The sequence below is a fragment of the Cervus elaphus genome, chromosome 6, assembly GCF_910594005.1.
Source record: "Cervus elaphus chromosome 6, mCerEla1.1, whole genome shotgun sequence".
NCBI classification, from domain to species: domain Eukaryota; kingdom Metazoa; phylum Chordata; class Mammalia; order Artiodactyla; family Cervidae; genus Cervus; species Cervus elaphus.
In genome coordinates this window covers 27,120,977-27,132,762 of record NC_057820.1, presented here as the reverse complement: position 1 = coordinate 27,132,762, position 11,786 = coordinate 27,120,977, and the positions used below count along the sequence as shown (strand labels likewise).

General features: G+C 41.7%; 1 protein-coding gene across 1 annotated transcript; it reads left to right on the top strand.

Annotated features, from left to right (window-relative positions):
• The first annotated feature begins 556 nt into the window (after positions 1-556).
• Positions 557-1,746, top strand: LOC122696170 (platelet factor 4-like). The gene is made up of 3 exons (XM_043905850.1): positions 557-820; positions 1,082-1,247; positions 1,393-1,746. Exons 1-3 carry the CDS (start codon positions 625-627, stop codon positions 1,478-1,480), a joined length of 450 nt encoding a protein of 149 aa, XP_043761785.1. The 5' UTR covers positions 557-624; the 3' UTR covers positions 1,481-1,746.
• Positions 1,747-11,786: the final 10,040 nt, after the last annotated feature.

Genomic DNA, 11,786 nt, shown 5'->3' with positions numbered 1-11,786 from the left:
TGGGAGAAGGAAACAGAAACTGCTGCTCACAAATTGTGAAACAGTGACTGCAGAGTGAGTCTACTATTGCACATAACAAAGACAACAGACACTTTTAGGGACTTCCCTGGTGATCCAGCAGTTAAGAATCCACCTGCCAATGCAGGGGGTTACAGGTTCGACCCATGATCCAGGAAGATTCCACATGCTGCAGGGCAACTACCCACAACGCACTGCAACTACTCAAGCCCCTGTGTCTAGGGCTGGTGCTTTCCAACAAGAGAAGCCACTGTAATGAGAGGTTCCCCCAGACCTGCAAGGAAGAGTAGCCCCTGCTTGCAATTGGCGAAAGCCCCTACATAGCAAGGGAAGATCTAGCACAGCCAATAAATAAATGAATAATAAAGACATTTTTATAAGGTTGAAGTACTGTTTCTAACTGTACCAATGGATGTGAATTCAAGGTGGGGGTTGGATCCTGCCACCAGCTCCCAGTAAGACTGCGGATCTCTGGGTTTTTTTCTTTTTTTCTCCCCTAATCTTGTCTGCCCAGAGCCCAGTTCTGCAGAAGTGTCCGTTTCCGCACCGCGGTTCCCCATCCTCCACCCCAAGCTTCCGAAGAAGCGGACGGACGGCGGGGATAAAATGGGTCTGGAGAGGGTGGGGAACCACGAGTCTGCGGAGCCCCAGTCCTGCTGCCCGCGCGCTGGCTCTCGGCTCCGGCGGGCACTCCTGAGAGCGATGAACCCGGCAGTCGGATCCCGCGCCTCCCGCCCGCGGTCCAGCCCGGGGCTGCTTCTCCTGGGGCTGCTGCTCCTGCCGGCCATCGCCCTCGCCCAAGGTGAGCGCTGACGGAAGCAGGGCGGGGAGAGGTCGGGGCTGCAGAGAGGCCGGGAAGTCCCGGGAACGGAGTCCGTAATCTCCGGACCCCAGCTAGGATTTCCCGAGCGTTCGCTCCGTGTGCCGGCGCGGTGCCACCTGCTGCCGGCTGCGCTTGATCACCTAGCCGGCAATGCTCTTTCAGAGGGATGTGGTTTGTGGATGAGGAAATGAAGGTCCAAGGCAGTGAGAAGATCCCCGAGGTCTCTCTGACTATTCACAGAGTCGTCATTCCCTGCCACCTTTGTCCCGCCCCCAGTGGACTCTGAAGGTGGAGAGGAGGATCTGCAATGCGTGTGCCTGAAGACCACTTCGGGGATTCACCCCAGGCACATCTCCAGCCTGGAAGTGATCGGGGCCGGGCTTCACTGCCCCAGCCCCCAACTGATGTGAGTCCTGGAATTTGCTGCTTTCGTGCCCACCCTCTGCTCCCCCCTTGCCCACCATCCCTCTAAGCCCTGCCGCCTCCCCGCCAGCCTAATTCTAAATCCAAACCCCGAGGACTGAAACGCACCCCTCTTCTTTCTCTGGCAGAGCTACGCTGAAGACGGGGAGGAAAATTTGCCTGGACCAACAGAATCCTCTGTATAAGAAAATCATCAAGAGGCTTTTGAAGAGTTAGCTGCCTAAATCTCTACTTTTGCTATAGAAAATGTTCTTTTTTTAAAAATTTTCAATCTACTTTTGGAAAACAAATCATCTGATGTTTTTATTATCCTTGAAACTCTACAAAAATAAAAGCAATGAAGTTTTGATAGTCAGTATGCCTCAATAAAGCAAAGAAATAACGTTGACATATCACAATTTCATATGAAGAAAAATCTCCAGAATTTTAAGCAAAAATATATTTTGAAAAGATTTGGTTTAATAAAAACTGGTTTTACTTAATATATGTTGGCTGATATAATTTGCATATTTCTGTGATTATATTTCTTAATAACTACTTATTTGCTTATTAATGTCACATTAACTTTACCAATAAATAATAATTGCACTTAAACTTTCTGGGCTGCACGTCTAAAAAAAATTAAATATCGTGGACTCTGCTTTTATCTCCTTAAAATTTAAACTGCACCCGAGGATAGAAAATTGATAAAAATGAAACTAGAATTCCCTACTACTTAATGGAAATATATTCCAGAGCATGACATTAAAATATTTTACTCATTATTGGTCCTTTGATAATGTTGACATTTCACAAAAATGAAATGCTAAAAACAGTTCTTGGGGTCTTCCCTCGGAACCCAGTGGTTAAAACTCCACACTTCCAATGCAGGAGGCACTAGTTCAACCCTGGGTCAGGAAACTAAGATCCCACCTGTCGTGGGGCATGGCCCAAAAAAAGAAAATCAGTTCTTGTGCTCATGTTAATACTCGTAATAAATCCCACATCTGGCAAGCTTACAGAACTGGTTCTTATTACACTCCATTTAGATACCACGAGTTTTGCTCTGAGCAGGAAAATGTTTTTAATAGACATTTTCCTAAATATTCGCAGGTTCAGCAAAACCTTACTTGCAGTTTGTCACTGGCCCATGAGTCATATTGGAGGTATTGAGGTTGTGTGTTAAACAGTTGTGGAAATTAAGAGAGATACAGATGGTATTTTCATTTATTCTTTGAGAAGACACTACTATACTAAGGGAAGAAAAGATGGTGTTGAAAGATGGGTGCATTACCTTGCACCCATGTATGCAATATAATGGGTGCATTACAGAAGCAAGTTACCTTGCTTCTGTAACAAAGTACCAAAAAGACTCTAGTTTAAACAACACGGATTTGTTATCATACAGTTCTAGATGTCACAAGCCAAAAATGGGGCTTACAGGCTAATGGGAAAGTGTCCTCAGAGCTAAATTCCTTCTGGAGGTTCTAGGCAACAATCCATTTCCTCGACTTTCTCAGCTTCAAGAAGACACCTACATTCCACAACTCCTGGCACCTACCTCTGTCTTCAAACTACATCACTCGAACTTCTGCTTTTATTGTCCCCTCTGACCCTTCTACTTACACCCTGCTTGCCTCTTGAAAGGACCCTGTGAAATATTTTTTTTTTTTGCTCTATAAGGTGACATGTTCACAAGGTTCTAGATGTTAGGATATGGAAATCCTACCATAATGGGCAAGGAAGCAGCATTGGTTGAAGCAGGAGAAAGCTACAGACCTTTACCCATGACCTAATGCCATTTCAGCCTAAGGTGGCAGGCAGTGTTTGAGCTAAGAGGCAGGCTTAGACCGCTAAGAGAAAATGGAGAATGCCCCATTCAGTCTTCTTGAGGTGGGGGAAGTGAGGAGGCTTTGAAATATCAAACTCCTTAAACAGACCCTGGGCTTCCTAGGTGGCGCAAGGGGTAAAGAACCCACCTGCCAATTCAGGAGAAGCAAGAGACTTGGGTTCAATCCCTGGGTTGGGAAGATCCCCTGGAGGAGGGCATGGCAACCCACTCCATATTCTTGCCCGGAGAAGCCTATGGACAGAGGAGCCTGGCAGGCTACCGGCTCGCAAAGAGTCAGACACGACTGAAGCAATTTAGCACAAATAGATACTGTTTACAGAGGTTTATAAAGTATTTCAGAGAATCCTCTAAATTTCCATATCCACTTTGCATGCTAGGTAATATTATTCCCATTGTAGAGTTGTGGTAATAGTCTCAGAAAGACTGAGTCTCTCAAGACGACTTTGCTGAAGGCTGAGCAGGTCAGACTTCCAACTCTGTGCTCTTGCTTTCTGGTGGGCTGCCTCTCACAGAAGCATATTTTTCTGAGAGGAACTGACCCCAAAACCAGCTCTTGGAGGTGGTATAGGTATTTGACAAGGGGAAAAAGGAAGAATGAAATGTCACAAGATGACAAAATAAAAAGACACATGACCATTAGGTCCTCAGCATGTTTATCATTCGGCAGAACTAGAGTCTCCACAGGGAGACTAGTTTCACTAGTCTCTTCCAACTAGTTTCACTCATTTGGTGCTTTTCACTTTTGGTCCACCTTGTACACCTTCACCCAAATTATCTTCAAGGTCCAAAGTCCTTAGCATGGTCCACAAGGATGTGCTATACTCATTTCCCCTCTATGCCTTAGTTTCCTCATTTATGAAATGGGGATGAATGTCAATTCATAGATTATTGTGGGGACTAAATAGATGATGTATGTGAACACTTGGCATAACTCCTCTTATATAGTCTGTACTTAAAAATTAGCAACTATTATAAATAACTATAATTATTTCTCTCAATATTGATCTTAACACACAATTCCAGTCAGCTTGGAGTGCTGAGTAAGGCATTTAACAGAGTGATTCTTGGTGATAATTATCAAAAACAAACAAACAAAACAGTTGTAAGAGCAACATGTTTCTCAAGCTAAATGAACTTTGGGAGAGAATACACTGCAAATGAGGTGTTCATGGTAAAATACTTTTTTTTTTGCCTGTTTTTCTTTTACTGCCTGCTTCAAAAAACATATATAGTTGGATTCAGTAATTCCTAAGTATGACTCAAAGGGCCAAAGGACCAAAACAAATTTTACAAAGGCCTCCAGTGCTGGGGCCTTGTAAATCCTCCCTTCAGAATTATCATGGCTAACCAGCCTGAGAATACTTTCAAGCTGCCGCCTTTATCAGCAATGGTGCTGAGAGGGCTTTCCTGGAAGGAAGTCTCAATCAGGTAACAATTTACTGTAGCTGCCTGCTCTTCAAACATTCATGGAGTGATAAAGAGTGAATAGACTTGAACTTTTTTCTTTCTTTCTTTCTTTTTTTTCTGACAGGAATTAGTCAGCAGAAAATGTCACAAACTAAGCACTTACTACAGTCATAGACCCTATCAACAAACAAAACCACCAAAGGGTATTTTGCTCTGGGATAGTCTTTTGTATTTTTTTTCCCTTTTAAGGCCTTTGTGGTGAAAAATACTTCCTTTTGAGTGCATGGAGTATTGAGGTCTTAGTTGGTTATAGAGACATCCTCATATTTTTTATCATTATAAAAGGCAATGAATGCATGCCCACTGTAGATAACATAGAAATACAGAGGAAATAAAGAGAAAAAAATTTTTTAATGTAATTTCACTACTCAAAGATGTTCTTTCTATTTTTCAAAATATTAGTTATTTGATATTGTTATGAGGTAAAATGCTAATTTTCAGTAAAATACTATTGTACACAATCATAAAAGGAACACAGTTATTACTTCATCATGTTGAAATTTGTTAGGAAGTATTCTTATTTCAATTTGGGGTAATAAAATAAGTTTTTACATGGCCAGGGAAATAATAAACCTATGTGATCTGGCATCCATTTATATATAAGTGGGGCAACCCTTGTGGCTCAGACAATAGGTAAAGAGTCTGCCTGCAAAGCGGGAGACCTGGGTTCCATTCTTGGGTCAGGGGGATCCCCAGAGAAGAGAATGGCAACCCATTCCAGTATTCTTGCCTGAAGTATTCCATGCACAGAGGACAGGGCTGCAGTCCATGGGTGTGCAAAGAGGAGGACACAACCAAGTGACTAGCACTTTCACTTTCACTATATATACATACATGCAGACTGTGTATGTATGTACTCAGTGTTAGACACATGTTCCTAAAATAAGTTTACATTACAATACTTATACTTGTTTTGTACGAGTATTGTATTTTGACGTTTTATTTTCTATCAGCTCAGTTCAGTTGCTCAGTCGTGTCCGACTCTGTGACCCCGTGAATTGCAGCACGTCAGGCCTCCCTGTCCATCACAAACTCCCGGAGTTTACTCAAACTCATGCCCATTGAGTCGGTGATGCCATCCAGCCATCTCGTCCTCTGTCGTCCCCTTCTCCTCCTGCCCCCAATCCCTCCCAGCATAAGGGTCTTTTCCAATGAGTCAACTCTTCACATCAGGTGGCCAAAGTATTGGAGTTTCAGCTTCAGCATCAGTCCTTCCAATGAACACCTAGGACTTATCTCCTTCAGGATGGACTGGTTGGATCTCCTTGCAGTCCAAAGGACTCTCAAGAGTCTTCTCCAACACCACAGTTCAAAAGCATCAATTTTTCGGTGCTCAGCTTTCTTCACAGTCCAACTCTCACATCCATACATGACCACTGGAAAAACCATAGCCTTGACCAGATGGGCCTTTGTTGGCAAAGTAATGTCTCTGTTTTTTAATATGCTATCTAGGTTGGTCATAACTTTCCTTCCAAGGAGTAAGCATCTTTTAATTTCATGGCTACAGTCACCATCTGCAGTGATTTTGGAGCCCCCAAAAATAAAGTCTGACACTATTTCCACTCTCTCCCCATCTATTTCCCATGAGGTGATTGGACCAGATGCCACGATCTTAATTTTCTGAATGTTGAGCTTTAAGCCAACTTTTTCACTCTCCTCTTTCACTTTCATCAAGAGGCTTTTTAGTTCCTCTTCACTTTCTGCCGTAAGGGTGGTGTCATCTGCATATCTGAGGTTATTGATATTTCTCCTGGCAATCTTGATTCCAGCTTGTGCTTCATCCAGTCCAGCGTTTCTCATAATGTACTCTGCATATAAGTTAAATAAGCAGGGTGACAATATACAGCCTTGACGTACTCCTTTTCCTATTTGGAACCAATCTGTTGTTCCAGTCCAGTTCTAACTGTTGCTTCCTGACCTGCGTACAGGTACTTCACTAAACTCAGGTTTGGCTGCTTACTGCTCAAAAGCCAATATTTGAGAGTCGAGTGTTGGTTGGAAAAGGAAAGGTTGCTTCATTCAAGAGTCTGGCAACCTGCGGAGAAGGTGAACTTGTGTTCAAAAACCAGCTCTGAAGATTCTGAAGGGAGGAGGAATATCATTTGAGGAAGGGGGTCAAAGTCTTTATTATCTTCCCCTGTGTGCAGACTTTCTTCCGATTGGTCAGTGGTGAGTTAGCATGGTGGTGTTCCAGGAATCTTGTGTTCGGTGTGAAGTTACCATCCTCTGCCTGGGTGGGGGCCTTAGTTCCCGCAGAACTCAAAGGTTATTTATATATATATATTACTTGAAGAGGAACAGGGACCCTCCCCCATGACTGCACTATTGTTTCTTGACTGCTCCTCCTTTGTTTCTGCATCCTCTCCCATCCCCATAAACACTTGTTTGAATCTGACCTTTGGAACTTAGGGAAGGTCTCGGAGGCTGAATGAAACCTATATCCTACAAACAAGAATCAGGGGCACAGAAAGGATCTGTACTTTGGAGGGCCCCGTTATGTCTTGCTCTTTCAAATCCCTATCCTATTTTATCTACTTAAAAAAATGTTGATCACAAGTCTATAAAGTGATTTCATAATCCAGTGATGGATCATAGCTTGTAGTTTAAAAACATTGTTTAGATCTTTGATTAAACAGTCAAGTTTTAACATTCCACACTCTAATTTGTGCTTCTCAAGATGCTTGGCAAGTCAGTAGGGTCAAGAAAGCTCAGAATCAGCAGGACTGTTAAATCTCCTTGCCTTGTCTGCCTTCAATCTCTGTCTGCAGGTCTGATCTGGTAATGAAGTCTTTGGGAATGCCATGAAAGTGAAAGTATTAGTCTAGTCATTCAGTCATGTCTGACTCTTTGCAACCGCATGGACTGTAGCCCGCTAGGCTCCTTTGTCTAGGGAATTCTCCAGGCAAGGATGTTGGAGTGGGTTGCATCCCTTCTCCATGGGATCTTACCAACCCAGGGATCAAACATGGGTCTCCTGCATTGCAGGCAGACACTTTACCATCTGATCCACCAGAGAAGCCTATGAGAATGCCAGTATTTGAGGGGAAGATTAACACCAAGTAAGTCATTTTCTGATTGTAGAGATTCTATGTCCTTTACAGCTTCTACTTATATTCCTTGCCCATTCTGCTTCAGCCACATGCATCTTGGTTTAGGGGTCTAATGCAAACTGAATTGAGGGCCAAAAGTACCTGCTTTCTAGAACATGTTGGGAAAGAAGCAAAGACATTCACTGAATTTAATTAGTGGTTTCATATTTATTTCTTCATCCTGTGTGATTCTTCTTTTATCCTTGTGGTTGATGGTTTTAACCCAGCAAGCTTCTGAATAAGACAGTCTGGGTTACATCTTTTGACTCTGTGTGACCCCGAATCTCCTCAGTCTTCTCATCTGCCAAACAAGGGCAGTAATGTCCACCCCACAGGACTCTGGAAAGGGTCAAATCTCACTTATAATAGAAACTATCCCAGGCCTGAGTCAAAATGGGAACTTAATAAGTAAAAGCTACTTTTCTTCCCTTTCTTTGGAATTTTACCCCCAGAGCACATATCATTTGCAGAGTGGTGGCCATAATCCTTGAACTAAGAAGCAACCCATTAAGCATGTGGTCAACAAGCTGTAACTGCCCCCCAGCCCCCTGCTAAAGAACCATAACCCCAAATTTGACTGCAGATAACCTGTTAACATGATAGGCACAAGTTGTATTTTCCCTTCATGGTAACAACTAAAAGAGAAAGAGAATCAAATAATAAAACTACAATGTTTATCAACCAACATATCTACAAGATTATAAAATCCACAGGCCATCTGATGATTGGGAATCTGGCTTAACTGTCTATTTAGTAAAGAAAGCAAGGTGAAGGAATAAACTTTGGATATAACCTTGTCAGATATTTATTTCTTTGCTGAGGCAGACATAACAAAGAGATTATGGAATTACCAGCCTGTGCTGTGGTAAGGTAGTAAACTTGAAATGAGGGCGGTAAATGAGCTGCGTGGGGACAATCAGCTGTTACTTATCAGCTGTTTGGGGAAAGAGTCATCTTTTTCTGGTAATTCTAGGGATGATGATAGGATCTTCTGGGCATAAAGGACTAAAGCAATTTATGTACACTCCCATTAGAATTACAACCAGACTGCACTGTGATTATTTATCTGTTTTCCTTTTTTAGATTAAGGAGTAAGGATCATGCCTATTAACCTCTCTTCATTCCCACTTCCAGAAAAATGCCTCACTGTGTTGGTGCTAAATAAATGATTGTCAGATATTAATTACATGGAGGAAATAACGCAGTTAGTACTACTGTGTAATGGTGCTGCTGGGAGCTGGACAAGGCACCTTGCCAGTAGAGAATTGGCTGAATGTTAAAGACTCTCTTCCCAACTCCTGACCTTGTTAACCTCAGAGATTTCACCAAACTATCCACAGACATCATAACACACTCATGCATTTGCCCAGTAAATGATTTATAAAATTTTTTTGTTAGTCGCATTTATAACTATTAGAGAATCTGTTAAGAGTTCCCCTCATCTGTCCATCTACATGGTTCAATAACACACAGATGCTATGATATGTGCTCATTAGACATTGTTGACTGTCAATATTCACATTTGATGCATAACATGAACATATGTAACATACATATATGTAATATACACATATTTAAAATGCAGCAAAGCCATACTTTCTCTACATCGGCCATAATTTCCACCATACCTAGTTGGGTCTCATATTTCTTTAATACAGTCAACCACTTCAGAAATGTCAGTCAATGAACTAGCTAGATCATACAGTAGCAGAGTCACCTCTTTGAAATAAGTATCATTCAGAATCCTCTGTCTCCAAGATTACCTGAGTATATGGAAGAAGCCTGGAAAGGAAAAATAAAAGCAAAAATATTTCTGGCTAAAAAATTGGAAAATAATGAACACTGGAAAATACCATGGACATTATTCTCAATGTCAAATTTTTATGATGAGTCATAATTTTCCTAGTTGAAATCTTTTTGCTATGCGTGCTATTTTCTTTTGCAACTTATTTATGTTCATCTTCTGACTTCCTAAGTTTTGTTCCCATTAATACCTTAATGTCATAATGATGGTTTCATTTCCAAAATAAATTTGTTATGTGATTCTTTCTAAGAAAAGTTTTCTCATTTCCTTATTCTTTTGCAATTTTGGCAATCCTATTGTCATTTATTTAGTGAGTACTACTTTCAGAAAGCTCAGGAAACAATTTTAAGAAAATAGAGATAAAAAGAAATTTACAAAAGCAGTCTTAAAAACCAATAAACCTCAAAAAAAAAAAAAAAACCCTGCCAAAAGTTAATATATTGAATAGTTTTCAGTGTTAACGAATCATTTTAAATATTTATAGACTGATCATAACATCAGATAATCATGCCACTGACAGAAAAATTAATGATCTACCATTGCAGACTTTGACTGTGGACCAAAACAAACTCTGGAAAAGTCTTAAAGAGATAGGAATACCAGACCACCTGACCTGCCTCTTGAGAAATCTGTATGTGGGTCAGAAGGCAACAGTTAGAACTGGACATGGAACAACAGACTGGTTCCATATCAGGAAAGGAGTACTCAAGGCTGTATATTGTCACCCTGGTTATTTAACTTATATGCAGAGTACATCATGAGAAACACTGGGCTGGATGAAGCATAAGCTGGGATCAAGATTGCCGGGAGAAATACCAATAACCTCAGATATGTAGATGACACCACACTTATGGCAGAAAGAGAAGAAGAACTAAAGAGTCCATTGATGAAAGTGAAAGAGGAGAGTGAAAAAGCTGGCTTAAAACTCAGCATTCAGAAAACTAAGATCATGGCATCTAGTTCCATCACTGCAGGGCAAATAGATGGGGAGATAGTATAAAAAGTGATAGATTTTATTTTTCTGGGCTCCAAAATCACTGCAGATGGTGATAGCAGCCATGAAATTAAAAGACACTTGCTCCTTGGAAGAAAAGCTATGACCAAACTAGACAGCATATTAAAAAGCAGAGACATTACTTTGCCAACAAAAGTCCATCTAGTCAAGGCTATTGTTTTTCCAGTAGTCATGTATGGATGTGAGAATTGGACTGTGAAGAAAGCTGAGCACTGAAGAATTGATGCTTTTGAACTGTGGTGTTGGAGAAGACTCTTAAGGGTCCCTTGGACTGCAAGGATATCCAACCAGTCCATCCTAAAGGAGATCAGTCCTGAGTATTCATTGGAGGACTGATGCTAAAGCTGAAACTCCAATACTTGGGCCACCTGATGCCAAGAATTCACTCCTTGGAAAATACCCTGATGCTGGGAAAGATTGAAGGCAGGAGGAGGAGGGGATGACAGAGGATGAGATGGTTGGATGGCATCACTGACTCAATGGACATGAGTTTGAATAAGCTCCGGGAGTTGGTGATGGACAGGGAGGCCTGGCATGCTGCAGTCCATGGGGTTGCAAAGAGTCATAAACGACTGAGTGATTGAATTGAACTGAACTGAACCATTGCAGAAGAAAATAGACAAGCTATAAAAAGAATTTTATGATAGAAGTTGGACTTTATCCAGCTTTACATCTCCTACTACACCTATCACCATCTTATAAACAAATTGTACAAGAAAGTACATGGAATAAATAGCTATTATCCACTCACTTCCTTCCCAGACCTTGTAATTTTAAGTACCTGGATCCTCCCATTTACCATCAGGCCAATGGTCCATAAAGGCCAAGCATACTCCACTTCCATTTGCAGCAATTAATCAGGACCTCCCTTGCTGTATTCTTTTTTTTTTTTTTTTTTTGGTCATACTGTGCTTCATGAGGGATCTTCCCTGACCAGGAGAACCCATGCCCCTCCACCTCTGGAACATGGAATCTTAACCACTGCACTGCCAGGGAAGTCTTTTTGCTATATTCTTGACATTGCTCCCATTTTGTTCCAGATCTGAGTAGCTCAGGCCCTCTGACTTTGAACATACTGATGGGTCTTACTTGTGTTCTTTGGACTTGATGGCAGACCGTGGGCTCAGGACTTTCTTCAGTCTTTGGTTCAGACTCATTTCTCTGGCTGCCCCAGCTCTTTCCCTGGAATACAAACTTTGGCCCATCCTGGTTTGCCAAATGTCCAGAGTGGTGAAACTCAAAGGCTGAGTGGTCAAATGCTGAGTGAACAAAACAGGCAAAAGCAAGTAAGAACATCTAGGCTGTTGCAATCATTT